The sequence below is a fragment of the Nerophis ophidion genome, linkage group LG22, assembly GCF_033978795.1.
Source record: "Nerophis ophidion isolate RoL-2023_Sa linkage group LG22, RoL_Noph_v1.0, whole genome shotgun sequence".
NCBI lineage: Eukaryota > Metazoa > Chordata > Actinopteri > Syngnathiformes > Syngnathidae > Nerophis > Nerophis ophidion.
The window spans coordinates 34,042,590-34,064,138 of record NC_084632.1 but is presented as its reverse complement, the minus strand read 5'-3'; the positions used below and the strand labels follow the sequence as shown (position 1 = coordinate 34,064,138).

Here is a 21,549-nt window from a genome sequence, read left to right as displayed (position 1 = left end):
AAAAGAAAAAGTGATGTAACACAGTGGTGAACATGCCCTTTCCAAACAATTTTGGCACGTGTTGCGGCCATTAATTTATTTATTATTTGCAAAAAAAAAAATTAAGTTTATGAGTTTGAACATCAAATATCTAGTCTTTGTAGTGCATTCATTTGAATATGGGTTGAAAAGGATTTGCAAATCTTTGTATTCCGTTTATATTTACATATAACACAATTTCTCCAACTCATATGGAAACAGGGTTTGTACAAATATACATACATATATCCATATACAGCCTTGGTCAAAAGTTTACATACACTTACACAATGACATAATGTCATGCCCCCCTTGAGTTTCCAATAACTTCTACAATTCTTATTTGTTTGTGATAGAGTGATTGAAGCACATACTTGTTGGTCACAAAAAACATTCATGAAGTTTGGTTCTTTTATGAACTTTTGTGGATTTACTGAAAATGTTACCAAATCTGCTGGGTCAAAAGTATACATACAGGAATGTTAATATTTGGTTACATGTCCCTTGGCAAGTTTCACTGCAATAAGGCGCTTTTGGTTGAAGCTTCTGGTTGAATTGACGTGATGAAACACAAAATTAGCTATTTAGGCACAATACCCAGCAATATGTTTGGAGGAGAAAATGTGAGGGCTTTAATCACAGGAACACCACCCTACTGTCAAGCATGGTGGTGGTAGTATTATGCTCTGTAAATGGGACAATGAAAAAGGAGGATTATGTCCAAATTCTTCAGGACAACCTAAAATCATCAGCCCGGAGGTTGGGTCTTGGGTGTTCCAACAGGACAATGACCCCTAAACACACGTCGAAAGTGGTAAAGGGATGGCTACATCAGGCTACAATTAAGGTTTTAGAATGGCCTTCCCCAAGTCCTGACTGAAATTTAGCTGAACTGCACCAATTTTGAGAAGAAAAGTGGTCAAGAATTCAACCAGAAGCTTGGTAGAAGCGTGTGGATGGCTACCAAAAGTGCCTTATTGCACTGAAACTTGACAAGGGATATGTAACCAGATATCAACATTGCTGTATATATACTTTTGACCCCAGCAGGTTTGGTTACATTTTCAATAGACCCATAATAAATCCATAAATGAACCAAACTTCATGAATGTTTTTTGTGACCAACAAGTATGTGCTTCAATCACTCTATCACAATATGACTACCTCCTGAAGCTCATTGAAAGAATGCTAAGAGTGTGCAAAAAAGTAAGCAAGCAATTAATCAAAAAAATACTTAGGAATTTTCACAATGAAACGGAAGATATCATTATAATATCCTGTCTGGAAAACAAACTTTTTACCTGTTTTGATAGCAAGTATTATAATTTTGTGGTTTTTATTTGATGTTGCTTTTCTTTGCTCTATACGTAGGTAAACATAATAACATAACATCATTCGATTACTATATTAGAATACCATAAGATGTACTATTAGATCTAACAAAATTTAAAGATAAATAAATATGCAATAAAAGAATACAAAATATATATTTTACTTTATGTAGCCACATAAGAGCATGGATGTTGATTTATAGATACAATCACAGACAATTGTGTCCTATACACAGAGTACGTGTAACTACAGTGTCGAGAGTGGGGTTTCCTTTGCAGGAACAAACATTCAGGCAGCAAAGTCAAAATAGTGTGCCTTGTCATACAGGATTATGAGGTCGAGGTTACAGAAAGGGGAGAGGAAGGCAGGAGAGTCCAAAATAACACACTGTATAACCAGTAACTGATTTTTTTTCTTGGAACAAACATGTCTGGATATTATATTAACTTAGTTCACAATTACAATTATTAATTCATAAATTCACACACATGGTAGTATGTAAAAAAAAAAACCTTAGTATTCTAATTCTGCCATTCAAAACATTCAGGCTATCTAGCTGTATTATTCCATAAAATGTTTCATTCAATTTACCACTTCCCAGCTTAAAGATTTTTTTTTTTTTTTTAGTAAAGTACAAATCACATTTCTGAACCAAATCAAAACTATTCCAGCATAGCAACAATCAAGCTTGCTATTTTCCACACTGCAAAAATTCTCACATTCCCCATAAGCCATACAACATTTCCAAACAAAAAATGCCTTCTCCATTCTGTTATTCTATCCCAGATTCCATACTGAAACATTCCAAACAACTTGCGCATTTTCAGTAATTCCCTATACTATTTGGGACAAAATTCACACTGAAAATGAATAGATATTTCATAATTCATAGGCGCCACATGTATCTAATCCCTCAAATGATTGAAACTTTGCAAACATGGAAACAACTTGCGCATTTTCAGTAATTACTTATATTATTGGGACAAAATTCACACTGAAAATGAATAGATATTTCATAATTCATAGGTGTCACATGTATCTTATCCCTGAAATGTTTGAAACTTTGCAGTTCTTTCAGGACTTCCATGATTTTTGTACACACTCCAAAATTTCCCACTATTTCCTTAATTCCAAAGCTTCCTACAAAAAATATTATAATAATTATTTGTGCTTCTATACGTCACAACCTATTCTAAGCTGAAAAGGTTAAATTTTTTCAGGACATTTTGGCCTGCGATGAGGTGATGACTTGTCCAGGGTGTACCCCGCCTACCGCCCAAATGCAGCTGAGATAGGCTGCAGCACCCCCTGCGACCCCAAAAAGGGACAAGCGGAAGAAAATGGATGAATGGGAGGACATTTTGGCTATTCAGGTTTTAGACACATTTACATTTTTTTTCCATAATTATTCATATTCCATCAACAAAACGCTTACATTTTTCATCTGCATGTTCACTATATTTTTATAGCCTTCCAGGGAAGTTGCTGGTAATTCTGAGAGAATATCAGTGTGGGTCCCTCCACCCCATTCATTGCCCGTGTGTAGCAGGGTGGGCCATAGAGGGCTGAGGGCGCATAGAATAGCATTCACACACAGTCTAATTTTTCTAAGTTTTTTTAATAGCTGTATTGTATATACTGAAATTATTTCCCAATTAATAAGGATATGTTCATATTCTTGCTCAGGTAATTCTTAGAAAATAGATTTTTAACCAAAGACATACCCAGTGCTTGCATGGTTTTCGATGAGATACCAGGTGGCGGAGAAGTTCTCACTGGTGAAGTCTCCACTCATCCCTGGAAATGTCATCTCGACGTCTTTCAGTGGGAGTTTCCCTCTATGAAAACAAAGACAAACATGGTTACACTAAAATAGTAAAACTATCTAATTCAAAATTGCATTATTTTTTAATACCAATGATTATGTTCAGAGTCAGAGGGAAGCTGACTTTGGGTGCAAGGTTGGTACAACTTTAACTGATCAGACAGCTTAGGGTGTTTTGGGTTAGAACTAAAGTCTTGACCTTGACAGGTACCCACCACAGCATATGCTGAATTTTGTCATTTAAATTCATACAGAAGACATTAAGCCACCTTTGGATATCACGGTCCTCAGCTTAACAATGTTAAATCCAAAGAGCAGGTTACAGACTTTGGAAGTCCTACACAAGCAAGTGACCAGCTCTGATCGAGGGAAGCGAGGTGGAAGTAGTCTGCTCCCACAGTTACCTCTGTCTGTAGTAGTGTATTACACGGGGCAAATGTAAAGGAAGGGTCGGACCTCCTGTAGACGTTACACCAGTCTGTAGTTGCCAGTGTAATATTTTAATATTGGGGCGAGGGAGCAGCACTTTCAAGAAGAACTCCTGTAGGCTACAAGCTAAAAAGGTACGCTGTTTCTGTGATTGGCAAGGAGCCGGAATCCTATGTGATGGTTGTAGAGACAAGTTCTCCAAAAAAGACTGCTCGATATTATAAATGACGCCAGCCACCCTCGTCATCTGTGCGCAAGAAAGTCCAAACCAACACATTAAAAAGTAAGTCGTTCCTTTTGCCATTAAACTGCAGAACCCATAGTGGGATGGAGGGTGAGAGCTGAACATGGTAGGAAGATTTTAAATGGAAAAAGGTACAGGAGATTGTGAATTAATGACACTCTGCCTTGGTTTGCATTATACAGACATTTTTGTAATCATACTTTATTATTCTATTGTATCTATTATCCAATTACCCTGTGTGCTGTGCTGCTTTTGCAACTATCCAGTATACCTTTTAGTCCTGACATTCCGTGCGTTGCATGGTGGGGCCCCTCAGTACTTGCTATGCCCCTACTCTTCAGGGTGCAGCCTCCGGTCTTCAGGCCAGGGTCTTCGAAAAGATCCCCAAAACTCTTTTTAAAACCTGTGAAGACCTGGCATTCCAGGCTAAAGCTCCGAGACTCTGGAATAATTTGCACCAGTCGCTCCATGATCTTGACTGTGTTGAAACTTTTAAGAAACATTTGAAAACTTCTCTTTTTAGTAAAGCTTTTAGTTAATGCACTTTTTAACTATCATTTTTAATCCACTTTGTATCCTTATGTTTTGTGCAGCGCTTTGTGATTTATTTATTTTTAAAAGCGCTTTATAGATACAATGTACTTACTTACATACTGCATATGGTGTTGCTGTTATTGTAACCTAACTTCCCTGAGGGCATTTGCCTAGATCCATAATATAGATTTATCTAATTTAATCCAGGTACCCCGAACTGGTGCTTTTATGCAGATGAACCACAAAATACTGGATCATGAATTGTTGGTGTGTACTACTTACCATATGCTATTACGAGTGGCAAATTAAATTGTAAAAAACTAACAAAGATGTTTGTTTCTGTCAGTAAAAGTCAGTATGCTGCTATGAAGTATTGTACTAAGTTTGATACGGGAAGCTGAAGCTAAGTGTGTGATGATTGGTTGCTCACAGTGTAACTAGTGCTTCATTAGGGAAACTTGATATATACTAATGACCCAAATCTTACACAAATAATTCCAAACCAGCTAACCCCCAACTCTGTAGTCACACGCACAAGCCTGCTACAGTAAGAACCTGATCTACCAAAGGTTTGCATGTAGTAAAACACATGCAAACTAGAGAACACACACAAACCCTTCTACCAAAGGGGTGAGCAAAATAAATGAACAAAATAATGAGCGCAATCTATTTAGCGTGTCTGTCTTCTTAAATATGCAGAGTGCATCCTGATTATCAGAACGGCCACAATGCAAAGCATGTTTCGCATACGCTATGTGATTAATTAACACTGGGGACGGCGTGGCAAAGTTTGGAGAGTGGCCGTGCCAGCAATCTGAGGGTTACTGGTTCAACCCCCACCTTCTACCATCCTAGTCACGTCCGTTGTGTCCTTGGCCAAGACACTTCACCCTTGCTCCTGATGGGTCCTGGTTAGCGCCTTACACGGCAGCTCCCGCCATCAGTGTGTGAATGTGTGTGTGGATGGGTAAATGTGGAAATACTGTCAAAGCGCTTTGGGCTCCTTAAAAAGGGGTAGAAAAGCGCTATACAAGTACAACCATTTACCATTTACTAACACGATACTGCGGGAGCTGTTTTACCTCTACATTTAATACATTTGAAATGTACAGCACGTTCAAATTGAAAGTTAAGCAAAAATAGCTGTGATAAAAGAGGATATTGTTCTGCAGCTTTATACTACGAATCCTTAATATCAATCCTTCATTAAAAAAAAAATAATAAACAGATTATTCAGCAATATATATATACACTTGAGGAAGGAACCAAGTGTCTTTTCGTATCGTTCTCATCAGTTCTGGGTCCTAAATGGCTGTCAATGTGAACCCACTTGTTGGATTATATTCACAAGCATAGCCACAACTCTCATTAACAAGCTGTCCCATCATTATGGTCGCTTTGGTGTGAAACACATTGAAGTCTTCTACAGAAAGCTAGGAGTAACCAACAACAATTTCAAATTAGAAATGGTCTTAGCTAACGAGGTGCTTAATAAATTGAGCGCGCTCCACCCAAACAAGGCCACCGGCCTTGACAAAATCCCCTCCAGATTCCTTATGGACTCTGCCACCACCATTGCCCCAATAATCACACATATAATAAACCTCTCAATCAAACAAGGCCAAATACCCAAGGATTTCAAGATAGCAAGAGTAACCCCCCTTTATAAAAAAGGAAGCAAATTAGAACCTGTTAACTACCGACCTGTTTCTATTCTCAGTTCCATTTTGAAAGTAATGGAAAAAATAGTTTATGAACAGGTTGATAGATACCTTGCAACTAATAAACTAAAGTACAAATTCCAATCCGGCTTTAGAACTAACCACTCCACTGACACATACGTTCTCTATCTGACCGACCACATCAAACATGAGGTGGACGTGGGCAAATACTGCGGCATGGTCATGCTGGACATTCAGACGGCCTTTGACACTGTTAACCACGCTATACTGTTGGATAAGCTCAGAGCAATCGGATTCGGTAAAACCTCATCGAGCTTGATGCAATCTTACTTGGAGAGGAGGAAACAGGTGGTAGAGGTAAACAGCACCGTGTCCCCTCCCCTCTCAGTAAGCTGGGGAGTACCCCAGGCAGTATACTAGGAAATGACATGCCATCAGCATGCCACTGTGAATTGTTCCTGTTTGCGGATGACTCGGCCCTGCTGGTATCCGGCAAGGACAAGTCACAGGTGGAACAAATCCTCAGTGCTAAACTCCTTAATATTTGCACCTGGCTCGCTGACAACAAACTATCCATACACTTAGGTATTTGGGTCCCATATCAACCTTAAGAAAGTCAGTGACTTCACTATAAAAGTGGGTGACATTGTTATCATCAGGAAAGATGAGATCACCTACCTAGGTTCCATTCTAGAGGCTAATCTTTCCTGTGATAAAATGGCAACCAAGGTAATCAAAAAGGTCAACCAAAGAACGAGATTCCTCTACAGAATCTCCTATCTGGTCAACAAAAGCACCTTGAAGATTCTAGCGGGAACTCTCATTCAACCTTTTTTTGATTACGCTTGCACCTCCTGGTACCCCAGCACCTCCAAAACCCTTAAATCTAGACTCCAAACATCCCAGAAAAAGCTAGTCCGGTTACTTTTAGACCTCCACCCCAGATCACACCTCACTCCAACCCACTTCTCCAAAGTGGGCTGGCTCAGGGTGGAGGACAGAGTAAAACAACTTGCACTGAGCCTAGTCTATAAAATCTGCTACACCTCCATGATACCGAAGTACATGTCAAACTACTTCCTTAACGTAAATGACCACCATAACCAAAACACCAGCTCCATGGAGCTCCACAAACCATGTTAAACCCAGATTCCGATCTAACAAAGGTCTTAACTCATTCTCTATCTATGCCACATCAATGTGGAATGCACTCCCAACAGGTATAAAAGTAAGTGCATCTCTATATTCCTTCAAAACCGCTCTAAAACAACACCTCCAGGCAACTTCAACCCTTTACTAATACCCTACTCCATTCACATCCCATGTACCCGGATTATAAATAACCTAATGTAAATAATCAAATGTACTTCTAATGTATATACTTGTTGTTATGCTATCTGAACTCACTATGTTCTCTGCTGGCTGTACATATCCTACTATGTAAGACCTACACTGTTTCAATGTCCATTTCTCTGTTGATGCAATTGTTGATGACTGAAGTACTGACATCAACCAAAGCTCCTCATCCCACCCCCCGGATTGTAAATAATGTAAATAATTCAATTTATATACTATGATGATTAAACTGTGTGATGACTGTATTTTGCTGATAGTATATATTTGTACTATGAATTAATTAACGTGGACCCCGATTTAAACAAGTTGAAAAACTTATTCGGGTGTTACCATTTAGTGGTCAATTGTACGGAATATGTACTGTACAGTGCAATCTAATAATAAAAGTATCAATCAATCAATCAATCAAAAACTAAGCTATCTACTTTCTAGGTGAAAGGCAGGATTTATGATCTACAATAAACTTCCAAGGAGCAGGGAAGCGAGGAAACAGCAGACCACTCTATGATGTAGACCAGTGGTTCTCAAATGGGGGCACGCATACCCCTGGGGGTACTTGAAGGTATACCAAGGGGTATGTGAGATTTTTTGTGGACATATTCCATAAATACTGATGTTAAAGATGTATTTTTTTGTGAAGAAATGTTTAGAATTAAGTTCATGTATCCAGATGGATCTCTAATACAATCCCCAAAGAGGGGACTTTAAGTTGATGATTACTTCTATGTGTAGAATTCTTTATTTATATTTGAATCACTTGTTTATTGTTCAATAAGTTTTTAGATATTTTTATCTTTTTTCCCAAATAGTTCAAGAAAAACCACTACAAATTAGCAATAATTTGCACTGTTTTACAATTTAATAAATCAGAAACTGACGGCAAAGTGCTGTATTTTACTTCATTGTCTCTTTTTTTCAACCAAAAATGCTTTGCTTTGATTAGGGGGTACTTGAATTAAAAAAATGTTCACAGGGGGTACATCACTGAAAAAAGGTTGAGAACCACTGATGCAGACATAGGCACACACGGTAGTTTGTCTGCGTTCGCGCTTATAGTAACAGTGTCATTAAGGGGGAACATTATCACCAGACCTATGTAAGCTTCAATATATACCTTGATGTTGCAGAAAAAAGACCATATATTTTTTTAACCGATTTCCGAACTCTAAATGGGTGAATTTTGGCGAATTAAACGCCTTTCTATTATTTACTCTCGGAGCGATGACGTCACGTTGTGACGTCACCTAGGTAGTCAATCCGCCATTTTCTCAAACACATTATAAACATAGAGTCATATCACCTCTGGTATTTTCCGTTTTTTCGACTGTTTTCCGTACCGTGGAAACATCATGCCTCGTCGGTGTGTTGTCGGAGGGTGTAACACGATCAGGGACTGATTTAAGTTGATTTACGTAAAGTGTGCATCGATTAGCACGGCATGCTAATCGATGCTAACATGCTATTTAGGCTAGCTGTGCGTACATTTGTAGCTATATTTGCATCCAGCCTTTCCCTCCATTCACATTTAATGCCAAACAAACAATCACCAATTGACGGATTTAAGTTGCTCCAGTGTCACAAGATGCGAACGTCCCGATCGTTTGGTCTGCACATTTTACCGGCGATGCTAAGGCAGATATGGCACAGAGATGTATGGATATCCTGCAGATGCATTTCCAACGATAAAGTCAACGAAATCACAAAGGTGAGTTTTGTTGATGTTATTGACTTATGTGCTAATCAGACATATTTGGTCGCGGCATGACTGCCAGCTAATCAATGCTGACATTCTATTTAGGCTAGCTGTATGTACATTTGTAGCTATATTTGCATCCAGCGTTTCCCTCCACCCACATTTAATGCCAAACAAACACTTACCAATGGACGGATTGAAGTTGTTTCAGTGTCACAAGATGCGAAAGTCCCGATCGTTTGGTCTGCATATTTTACCGGCGATGCTAAGGCAGCCAGGGCCGAATAGAGTCAATAGCTATTCAGTTTCTTCTTCAATTTTGTTTTCGCTATCTGCCTCCATACTCCAACCATCCGTTTCAATACATGCGTAATCTGTTGAACCGCTTAAACCACTGAAATCCGAGTCTGAATCCGAGCTAATGACGCTATATCTTGCTGTGCTATCAGCCATGTTTGTTTAAATTGGCATCACTGCATGACGTCACAGGAAAATTGACGGTGGCTTCACAGATAGCGAAAATCAGGCACTTTTAAGCCTTTTTTCGGGATATTCCATGATGGGTAAAATTTTGAAAAAAACTTCGAAAAATAAAATAAGCCACTGGGAACTGATTTTTATTGGTTTTAACCCTTCTGAAATTGTAATAATGGTCCCCTTTAATACTTGGTTAAACGTGCCAAATGTAATAATGTTATGTCAAGTCATTATTAAATGACCCTGATATGTCAAAAGGCATTAATAAATGTTCTTTTCGAATACCTCTATAACTGATAACGGTAGTTCAGCCGGGATATGCTAATTTCAAAATTAGATTTACAGTCCCAAAATATTGTTATTGTTTTCATTTCGATGCCTCGCACTGCATGATTTTAACAAATTAGAAAGTCTGTGAGTGTGTCACATCCAGGTTGCCAGTTACGCACCACCACCTTTGTCTAGCTACGGCCACTGGTAAAGTTACTAAACATGTCAGACCTTAATCAATCTAAAAGGCATCATTAAGAGTCTCTACTTATTCATGACAAAGCCAGGAAAACAAGGATTTGTATCGGGATGCCTTTGAAAGACAGAGACGATTGAAGGCGGAGAGAATGTTTTCATCTAAGGCCCATCCATCCATCTATTTTCTACCGCTTATTCCCTTTGGGGTAATGGGGGGCGCTGGTGCCTATCACAGCCTCATCTGAGGCCAAACGTGCTAATTTCCAGTTTAGGAGGTAAGTAATGCATTTACATTTTCTTACTACTTGTAATAAATGGAAATCGACATTTTGTATGTAAACTATATTGTCCAATATAGTCTATGATGTTGTCTAACAAAGCTTTTATATTCGTGCAATGAATGCTTAGCGGATGCTCAGCTCCTAGCGTAATGCTAAGCATGCTAGACTGGTCATTGACACATTGACATACAGGCTAATGGGGGAAATATATGCCTGTTAGCCTGTATGTAGATGTGACATCAAACTGACAGGGCAAAATATATTTTCGACAAATAAAACCTTTGTGAATATGGGTAGTGTCAGCACCTTTTTCAATCTCAATATGCTGATCCGCTGATGAAATGCGTTCCAACATTAGAACAACGAATTGCGGTTTCCGGTACTGTATGTGCATCAGGCACACATGGGCTGGCATTTGCTTGGCACAATATAATGCATTACATGTAATGATTTTGTACTTTGTGTATTGACATGGTAGTAAGCTATATGATTTATACATAATGTGGTTTATGCATAATGTGGGTTGGTCCTCAGAATCACACTCTGCACTGAAAGATGGTGATGTGAGTACATGGAAGAAAATGCAGTGTATCAGGTTGGATGCAACATGAAGTTATGCTGAACGAAATGTGGCGGTAATTTTATTGTTGGCCTTGGTTTGCCATCAAAGTAGGCCTATGCAATAAATAATATATTATAATATGTAATTATTTCGATGGTGGTCCGTGCGGTCAAACTAGACATTTTAGCAGGGTAATGCCAACAATCTGTCCTGACTCCCGACGAAAATCATGCTGTGTAAAATTACAAATACAATTGACTAATCGACATCAGTAAAATGTGGCATAATTAAATTGTAAACCATCTTCCAAGAAGCATAAATAAGAGAAACCTACACCGTAGGACTCGTTGATTGCCCTTTGAAGTGCCTTGGAGCAGGATTTGGCTGCGTATCTGGCAACCTCAGTCATGGAGAGTGGGAGGGGTCTACAGAATGTTGACAGTGATTGCAGTACCATTTATGGCCACATTATTACATATGGCACCTTTAATATTTAAGTCACAGAATGTCTTTTTGTCTCTAGCGTTTTTTGAATGGTTAGTTATTGGATTTTATGGGTGGAATAGAGGACCTCCCATTGGCCGCGCTGTAAGCAGACTTTAATATATGTTTATTCAATATTTAGAATGCATTAAAAAAATCCATACATCGTCCTGTTTTTCATAATGATAGTGAATGATCGGCAAAAGTTCCAAAAAAGTGTGGTTCTCCTTTAAATACGGCAGTCTGCACCACTTATGCACTTTTTATCAATTGTACACCATGTCTAACATGAATTGATTAACGGGGACATCGACTTAAACAAGTTGAACAACTTATTCGGGTGTTACCATTTAGTGGTCAATTGTATGGAATATGTACTGAACTGTGCAATCTACTAATAAAAGTTTCAATCAATCAATCAAACACACAGTCTTATTGGATCACACACAAGTCCACGAACACTACACACAATTGTATAATTTGTGTATGCTTTTTAGCATATGCTTTATGGACCTTAGTAGATTAAGCACAAGGTAATTGAGAAAATAGACATCCCTCCCACCTCCAAAGTAATGTACCTGGGGATAGGTTGATTGGCAACATTAAATTGACCCTAATGTGTGAATGTGAGTATGATTGGTTGTCTGTCTTTCTGTGTTGGCCCTGCAATGATGTGGTGACTTTTCCAAGGTGTCCGAATGCAGCTAGAATACGGTCCAGCCAACCCAGCGACACCGAGAGCGGTAGAAAATGAATAGATGGAAAAGTATTTTGCTGTGTGATCACTCAAACTTCAGGAATTTTACTTGATTTATTGTTAAACTTCAAAACTGAAATAGAGTTATTACCTAGATAGCGGGGGCAGCAACATGGATTTCTTCCGTTCTTTTTATGTGCCTTAAGTTTGTAAATGCTCTTGTTGCCAGGTAGGTCTTTGTTGAGCACAATCATTTTTTCAGGAGAACAGTAAGGTTGTCTCATAGATATTGATGTGACACAACATAGATGAAATGCCAATCATTTGGTTATGAACAACTAACTTACTGTACCAACTGAAATAGTAGGCCACAGAAGTGACCGAACAAATGACAGTTGTGTCTTATGCCATGTCCGCTTAAACATAAAAAGTTCAAAAAATTTGGGGTTAAACCAATCTCCATTCACAAAAGTGTAGTTTCAACTGTTATGTCTACAAACAAACACATACACTGGCTGTCATGCACATTTTGTTCAATCAGAAGCCTGAAAAAAGCAGCAATAGCTGATTTGGCGGTATTACACATCCTATTATGTTTACTTTGATATACTAGACATACAATGACATGTACATTATCTTTGAAACCAGCCTGCACGCACACAGAGCCCTGGGAACATCATTAAAAAGCGAATGCACATCTGTGCTGCTGAAACCTAACACTAACATGTGCAGTGAAGTGTACACTATTTCTTAAATCAGCACGCTATAACAAGCCAAGTTAACCTTTTTGCATGTTTAGGGGAATTATAAAGCATTTAATCATCGATACAGTATAGTGATATGGTACATGTGCAATGAAGTGTGTATTGTCTTTAACAGCAGTACAGACTACAGGGAGGAATGCTATATTATGTTTTTTTTAGTTGCTTGGTTGCTTTTTCTCCATCTACACAAATGGAAGCAAGGACTAAAAACATAAGATAATGTTGCATCTTTCTTATGACACAGAGCAAAATGTCTTGCTTGTCAAAGTTGTCCCATCAGGTGGAGTTTCACAGCAATCCTGTCCAAAACAGCTGACTGTCATTTGTGCCGGCGGGAATGTTGCAAAACCCATTTTGATGTGTGTACGTGCAAGCTGGTTTTAAAGTTAAGGTACATGTCATTGTATATCCAAATCAGGCTTCTGAATGTGCATGACAGGAGGTGTATGCGTTTGTGTGTAGCCATAGACAGTTTTGAAACTACACTTGTGTGGATGGAGATTGTTTTAACCTCAAATATGTGTTTTTGAAACTCTCTGTGTTTGTGTGGACATGGCAGCTCAGGTTTCGTTTCGTTTCAGTGTTTAGGTAATGCATAGCGTGTTTACGTCACAGATCATACGCCCCCAGCACTGAACGACACCGCTCTTTTAAATACGCTTGGATTTAGAAAACTTTTTCACCGACATAACTCGCAATGGCAGACGCCGCAGAAAGCAGTGGACCAGAGCCATAGCAAAACGAGGGAATTAAGAAGCGACAAAAGTTGTCCAAGGTCTAAGAACACTTCACACTAAAACCGAAGGCAAACGCAGTAGTATGCAAACATTGCAAAGTGGAGCTTGCATACCACAAAAGCACAAGTTCACCCTCGATAAAATTTGCCTGAGAAGCTGGACAGGACAATAAAAAAAAAAAAATATATATATATATATATATATATCTATATCGGGTGTGTGGGAAAAAATCGATTCGAATACGAATCGAATCGATTTTCATTTTTTTATCAATCCAACAAACCACTACACAGCAATACCATGACAATGCAGTCAAATTCCAAAACCAAACCTGACCCAGCAACTGCAATAAACAGAGCAATTGAGAGGAAACACAAACACGACAAAGAACAAACCAAAAGTAGTGAAACAAAAATGAATATTATCAACAACAGTATCAATATTAGTTATAATTTCAGCATAGCAGTGATTGCAAATCCCTCATTGACATTATCATTAGACATTTATGAAAATAAAAATAAAGTGTCACAGTGGCTTACACTTGCATCGCATCTCATAAGCTTGACAACACACTGTGTCCAATATTTTCACAAAGATAAAATAAGTCATATTTTTGGTCCGTTTAATAGTTAAAACAAATTTACCTTATTGCAATTATCAAAGCTTTTTTTTTTTTTAAATCTACAACTCTGCAAGCATGTCAGCAGACTGGGGTAGATCCTGCTGAAATCCTATGTATTGAATGAATACAGAATCGTTTTGAATCGGAAAAATGTCGTTCTTGAATCGAGAATCGAATCGGGAAAAAAAAAATCGATATATTATCGAATCGTGACCCCAAGAATCGATATTGAATCGAATCGTGGGACACCCAAAGATTCACAGCCCTAATATATATATATATATATATATATATATATATATATATATAAACCCCATTTCCATAGGAGTTGGGAAATTGTGTTGGATGTAAATATAAACAGAATACAATGATTTGCAAATCATTTTCAACCCATATTCAGTTGAATATGCTACAAAGACAACATATTTGATGTTCAAACTGATAAATATATATATTTTTTGCAAATAATCATTAAGTAATTCACAAACAAGGATGGTGTGAGGGTTACCACTTTGTAAGCAAATTGTCGAACAGTTTTAGAACAACATTTCTCAACGAGCTATTGTAAGTAATTTAGGGATTTTACCATCTACGGTCCGTAAAATCATCAAAAAGTTCAGAGAATCTGGAGAAATCACTGCACGTAAGTGATGATATTACCGACTTTCGATCCCTCAGGCGGTACTGCATCAAAAACCGACATCAGTGTGTAAAGGATATCACCACATGGGCTCAGGAACACTTCAGAAAACCACTGTCTTTACCTATAGTTGGTCGCTACATCTGTAAGTGCAAGTTAAAACTCTACTTTGCAAAGCCAAACCCATTTATAAACAATATCCTGAAACGCCGCCGGCTTGGCTGGGCCCGAGCTTATTTAAGATGGACTGGTGAAAAGTGGAAAGGTGTTCTGTGGTCCGACGATTCCACATTTCAAATTATTTTTGGAAACAGAGGACGTGGTGTCCTCCAGAACAAAGAGGAAAATAACAATTCGGATTGTTATACGCGCAAAGTTCAAAAGCCAGCATCTGTGATGGTATGGGGGTGCATTAGTGCCCCAGGCATGGGTAACTTACACATCTGTGAAGGCACCATTAATGCTGAAAAGTCCATACAGGGTGTGGAGCAACATATGTTGTCATCCAAGCAACGTTATCATGGACGCCCCTGATTATTTCAGCAAGACAAGTGTTACAACAGCATGGCTTCGTAAAAAAAAAAAGAGTGCGGGTACTTTCCTGGCCCGCCTGCAGTCCAGACCTGTCTCCCATCGAAAATGTGTGGCACATTATGAAGCGTAAAATACGACAGCGGAGACCCCGGACTGTTGAACGACTGAAGCGCTACATAAAACAAGAATGGGAAAGAATTGCACTTTCAAAGCTTCAACAATTAGTTTCCTCAGTTTCCAAACGTTTATTGAGTGTTATTAAAAGAAAAGGTGATGTAACACAGTGGTGAACATGTCCTTTCCCAACTACTTTGGCACGTGTTGCAGCCATGAAATTCTAAGTTAATTATTATCTGCAAAAAAAAAAAAGTTTATGAGTTTGAACATCAAATATCTTGTCTTTGTAGTGCATTCAACTGAATATGGGTTGAAAAGGATTTGCAAATCATTGTATTCCGTTTATATTTACATCCAACACAATTTCCCAACTCATATAGAAACAGGGTTTTTATGTATATATATGTATATATATATATATATATATATATATATATATATATATTTGTTTTTTTTTGTTTTTTGTTTTTTCCCAAAGCAAAAATATAATTTTTTTGATTACTCGTATAATCGATCGGGATATTCGATAGAATACTCGATTATTAAATTATTAGATAGCTGCAACTCTTGATTGAGCTTTGGAATTATTTTGCATTTGTTCATACTTGTCTATCTCAATACCCAATGGATTATTGGGTCTCAGCGAGAGAAGAGAGATGCCTTTGTTGCGGTCAGTCCTCATGTCATAGTAGTTCAATTCATCAACCCACACAGCCGACTGGTCCAAGATACCTGTAAGACAAGGTAGGACAATTCGAGAAGATCAGGTTGCAATACAAAAAAATATATCAACAAAACAATGAGGGGACCAGGTTTAGGATTTATCAGTGTGGTCTGCAATTAAAACGATTAGTTATTATTAGTATTAGTTAGAATTAAAAAAGCTAAGGCGCACAACATAGTATAGAGTCCCACCAGTCCAACAACAACTCACGAGAGGTCTGGCAGGGCATACACCACATCACCAACTTCACAGGCTGTGATGTATCAACAGCAGACCTGAGTGTGCTGCTAGCAGAGGAGCTAAGTAGCTTCTTTGTTCGCTTCAAGACACCACAGCAGCATCTGTTCCAGCCCTGCCCCCACCTCCTCAGAAAAGCTGCTGGCCCAGACGGGGTTCCTGGCAGGGTGCTCAGATCGTGCGCCCACCAGCTCACCTCCACCTTTACCAGGATCTTCAATCTCTCCCAGGCAGTTAACCCGTCCTGCCTGAAATCAGCAATAATAATCCCGGTGCCGAAGATGTCTCCAATCACCACCCTAAATGATTACCGCCCGGTGACTCTCACTGAGGTAATCATGAAGTGCTTCCAGAGGCTAGTTCTTCTCCAAACTTGAACATATATCACATTTCTCAACCGATTTTAAGTCAAGATGGTCCTAACGCTTTTCCTAGCAACCTAGCATCAGCATGCTGACATTAAAATTTGAACTTTTGTTTGGATTGCTTGAATTAATGCTAACGGGATGTTAACTTAAATTTAACAAGCGTACACCTCAGTCATAACTTAGGAGTTCAGAGGTAATTAACAAGTTTTAGAACGTTTTAATGTGTTACAACATATGTTAATGCAGGAACCTGTGACTGGCCTTTTTTAAAGTTCTGTATTGGAACCAATATTTAACAGTTTTAATTGCACATATACCGTATTTTTCGTACTATAAGGCGCACTTAAAATCATTTCATTTTCTTAAAAATCGACAGTGAGCCTCAAAACCAGCACCAAATGTACGGAATAATTCTGGTTGTGCTTACCGACCTCGGAGCAATTTTATTTGGTGCATGGTGTAAGAATAGGTGTGACCAGTAGATGGTAGTCACACACAAGAGATAGGTGTAGACTGCAATATGACACCGTAAAAACACCAAAACTTTAAATGTTACATTGAAAATAAAGAAGATTACATACGGCACTCAAAAATCTGTCAAAATGTGTTAGTATGACTTGGAAGCTGCACCGCTTGATGGATTGTTGGCCCATTATGGCTACCATAGTCAGGGATACAAGTATTACTATGGTGTGTGTATCACGACCGCAAAATGGCAACCATTAGCAGACATATTATCTGCCGTTTTGTTTCGCAATATTGTGCAAAACCAACTTTTCTTACCTTCTGCTACCTGCTGATGTGTATTTGAGATCTGCATAAGTCCTGAAAATTAGCGCAGGTCCGCCACTGTAGTCTGTACCGATGCCGTAGTAGATAAGCTTCTTCTTTTACTCTACCTTCTTGTTATGGGACGTTCACCCTCTGCTGTTGCCATTTCTAAAATAAAGTAGCGTAAAGTTTTAACTTATATCTCACCGTGAAAGCGCTAAAAACTACCAGTGTAGTGGGTTTACATAATTCACCCACGGAACTTTAGTTATTAGAGAGTTCCGGTCGGACGGTTTTCCACGGGACACATTTCCGGCGTTGTTAGACTAGTGAGCAACGGATGAGGAGATGCTGCTCTATTATTGATTTAAGTAAAGTCTATTGACACTTCTTACACTCTCGTCCTTGCACGTGACACCGCTACAACAATGATAACATGGAGAAGACGCTGCCGAAAGTGAGCCATGTAAATAAGACCGCCCACAAAACGGCACATCCTGAAGCGACTGTTAGAAAGCGACTTGAAGATGGTCTGGAAAACATAATCTATGCAACATTTTGATCAAAGAACCCCCATTACAGGTAATGTAAACCACAAGGAAATGTTTTGAATTTTGAAAAAAAAATCCTAATATGATCCCTTTGATGCATCTTATTATCCGGTGCACCTTTTGTATGAAAAAAGACCTGAATAGACCCGCTCATCGGCAGTGTGCCTTATAATCTGGTGCGCCCTATGGTCCAGAAAATAAGGTAGTTAGTCATTATCAGCATAATGTAAAAGATCATACTGCTTACAAGAGTAAGAACCAAAGCCATCATGCTGGAGTACTTACCAATCCTCTCTGGTTTGAGCAGTTTGAATGAAACTGTGGATGTGCCAAAACCTCCAGACTTGGTTGTGACAACGATTTCTCCCTTGTCGTCTTTTGCAGGTCCCACACGACACACTATTTTGCTGGCTGACATCCACTCCGCTGTAAGCAGGCAATTATGACCACAGATTGAAAGACCTAAAAGAAGCAAAGAGAGATAAAGTGTGAATGGGTAGAACTATTGATGAACAGTAAAAATACATGTACCTCCATAAGTGTATCTTGACAGCGCGCAGGGGAATAATACACAATGTGCAGCTCATGAGCAGCAACATTAAGGAAGGATAATTTAAACACAAAAAATTAACTCTCAACACTACAACATCCAATAACTGCCACGTGGCTCTAGTATCCTGGAGTGTGTTAAAGAATCTGCACATAGGAAAGAGACAATATTACCCAAGCAGTGTAGTGGTGTTACTGAAATGGAAAGTTTGCTAGTGTTTTGGCTACAAGACCAGAATCAACACTTCTGCAGCTTCTCTTGCCTCTTCGACTTCCTCCTCCCTATAGTCAAACAATTGTAAGAAATTGTTCTCTCTTATTTTATTTCCGTTTCATTTAATTCTTCTATTTAATGTGTTTATGTCTTTTGTTTTTTTTGTGTACTGTGTTAGTGACTAAATTTTAATTCAAATAATGACTAAAATTCAACTAAGGACACAACGTAAGTATTGAACTCGTTCGCAACCGGATAAACACCTGTGTTGTTATTGTGTATACATTTGATAAATCCATCCATCCATTTTCTACCGCTTATTCCCTTTTGGGGTGGTGGGGGGCGCTGGCGCCTATCTCAGCTACAATCGGGCGGTAGGCAGGGTACACCCTGGACAAGTCGCCACCTCATCGCAGGGCCAACACAGATAGACAGACAACATTCACACTCACATTCACACACTAGGGCCAATTTAGTGTTGCCAATCAACCTATCCCCAGGTGCATGTCTTTGGAAGTGGGAGGAAGCCGGAGTACCCGGAGGGAGCCCACGCATTAACGGGGAGAACATGCAAACTCCAAACAGAAAGATCCCGAGCCTGGGTTTGAACCCAGGACTGCAGGACCATCGTATTGTGAGGCAGACGCACTAACCCCTCTGCCACCGTTAAGCCCGTAGTGTAACATGTTTAGCCATTCTTCAAAATAAAGAGCAGGAGATCCATCATCTGGCGGTGGTTTGGCTTCAAGTGGGAAGATATTCAGCAGACAACAGCAATATGCAAAGTATGCAGCAGAAGTGTTACTGCAAAAAGGTAGCAGCACTATTAATTTGTTCTTTCATTTAAAAAGTCACCCTTGAGAGAATGAAGAGTATTTAATAAATACAGTTTTGGTCAATTGACTTAGTTGTGATTTCCATCTCTGCATGAAAGTTTAAAAGTAGCATATATGAATGCAGTATGAAGAAGAATGTTTTAATGTAGACACATAGAATCATCATACTGCTGTGATTATATGCATCAAGTGTTCATTCAAGGCCAAGGCAAAATATCGTAATATATTTCGTATATCGCAATATGGCATAAAAATATCGCGATATTAATAAAAGCCAATATCGCTCAGCCCTAGATGATATTATTAAAAGCTCTATCGTCGGCCAAATTTATATCACGTATATTATATATTGTCTATATCGCACAACCCTAATCACGATGATTCAAAGGGTGCACCAATTGCAACCAATCAACCAAAAGGGTGCAAAAAAAGTGCAAATTGAGGGCCTGGTTTGGGCACAACATTTAAGTCTATTAATCTCTGCAATGTATTTCCATCCATCCATCCATTTTCTTTTGGGGTCGTGAGCGGTCGCTGGAGCCTATCTCAGCTGCATTCAAGCGGTAGGAGGTGTACACCCTGTACAAGTCATTTAATTCGTTATTTGCACACGAGTGAGTAACACCAATTTCTGTCAGGAAAAATGGCCACATTATTTTTTCCACTTATTACATTTGTTAGTTAATTAACTTACATATTAATCACAATTCAGTATAATATTCAATTTAAAATTATTTTACCGACTGATAATAACAATAATCAGTGAATTACGAATTGATTTATTGGAAATGTAATTGTTCTTTATTACAATTTCATAATAATAATAATAATATAATAATAGGCAGTTTTCACAAAAGAAGACAGTGATAAGTGTGTGTAAGTGTCTGATCTGAACTGCATATATAGAACAATACCAATGAGATCGGCTGGGCCCGTGCCCAGGTTTTCACCACGAATAGTGACTTTAGTCCAGGCTGGACCCTCCTTTGGTGAGATGCCGGTGACGAGCGGGGCTTGACCACCACGAGACATCTTGATCTGAGGAAGTTACACCGGGATGATAGAAACCTTAAAATTGAAAACACAGAGAAACACAAGTAAGAAACATAAAATAAAACATTTACATTGAGAATACCCACAATTCCAAGATTCAAATGTATTTACAAATAGTTTATTTGAGGCTTGAATAATAAAAAAAAAATACAAAATATTGTCTAATATGTATTGTTGGTGAGCCAAAAAATATTTCAATCCCAGCTTGGACAAACAAAGTGAACCATTACTTATGGACAGCAACTCACCAACAATGTAATAAGCAGTCATGACATTAGGCCTGTGCGATGTATTGATTTTATCGATATATTGAAATTTTTTGTTGCTGGCGATTTTAATAATGATTTTTTTCCCTCCTCTTGCCCTACCCTTTACTTCCTAAGCATTAACATTGCAAATGCTATTGCTAACGAGACAACAGGCGTTGAAGAAGGGACTGCATGCTGCAAAGTCTTTTTTAAATAGGCATTGGCCCAACATACTTGTTCTAGCATCTATAGCCGAAGCCTCCAGGCGAGTGGGGACAATACGAGGCCAACAAAACTCAACAACAAACAAACTACGAGCTAAAAATCACCTTACTATGGTGGAATCATTTTCGCAAGTTATGTATAATGATGCCATGTATGATGAGAAAGAAGCACAATACGCAGCGCAATAACAAACAGTTGCTCTGCACACCACCAAGATATGTGAATGAAAAAGGCTGCGTTTACTCTATCCATCCATTTACTTTTTCCCATCTTTTACG

The 21,549-nt window shown here is 38.6% G+C and overlaps 1 protein-coding gene across 1 annotated transcript in view; it reads right to left on the bottom strand.

Annotated features, from left to right (window-relative positions):
- Positions 1 to 21,549, bottom strand: part of exoc2 (exocyst complex component 2) — a 108,634-nt gene that overhangs the window by 61,056 nt on the left and 26,029 nt on the right. Inside the window, exons 2-5 of the mRNA XM_061883751.1 lie at positions 20,660 to 20,813; positions 18,432 to 18,608; positions 16,101 to 16,227; positions 3,075 to 3,188 (exon numbers count right to left, since the gene is read on the bottom strand). Coding sequence (XP_061739735.1) covers positions 3,075 to 3,188; positions 16,101 to 16,227; positions 18,432 to 18,608; positions 20,660 to 20,777 — 536 coding nt within the window. The 5' untranslated portion in view covers positions 20,778 to 20,813. The remainder of the gene's footprint in view (positions 1 to 3,074; positions 3,189 to 16,100; positions 16,228 to 18,431; positions 18,609 to 20,659; positions 20,814 to 21,549) is intronic.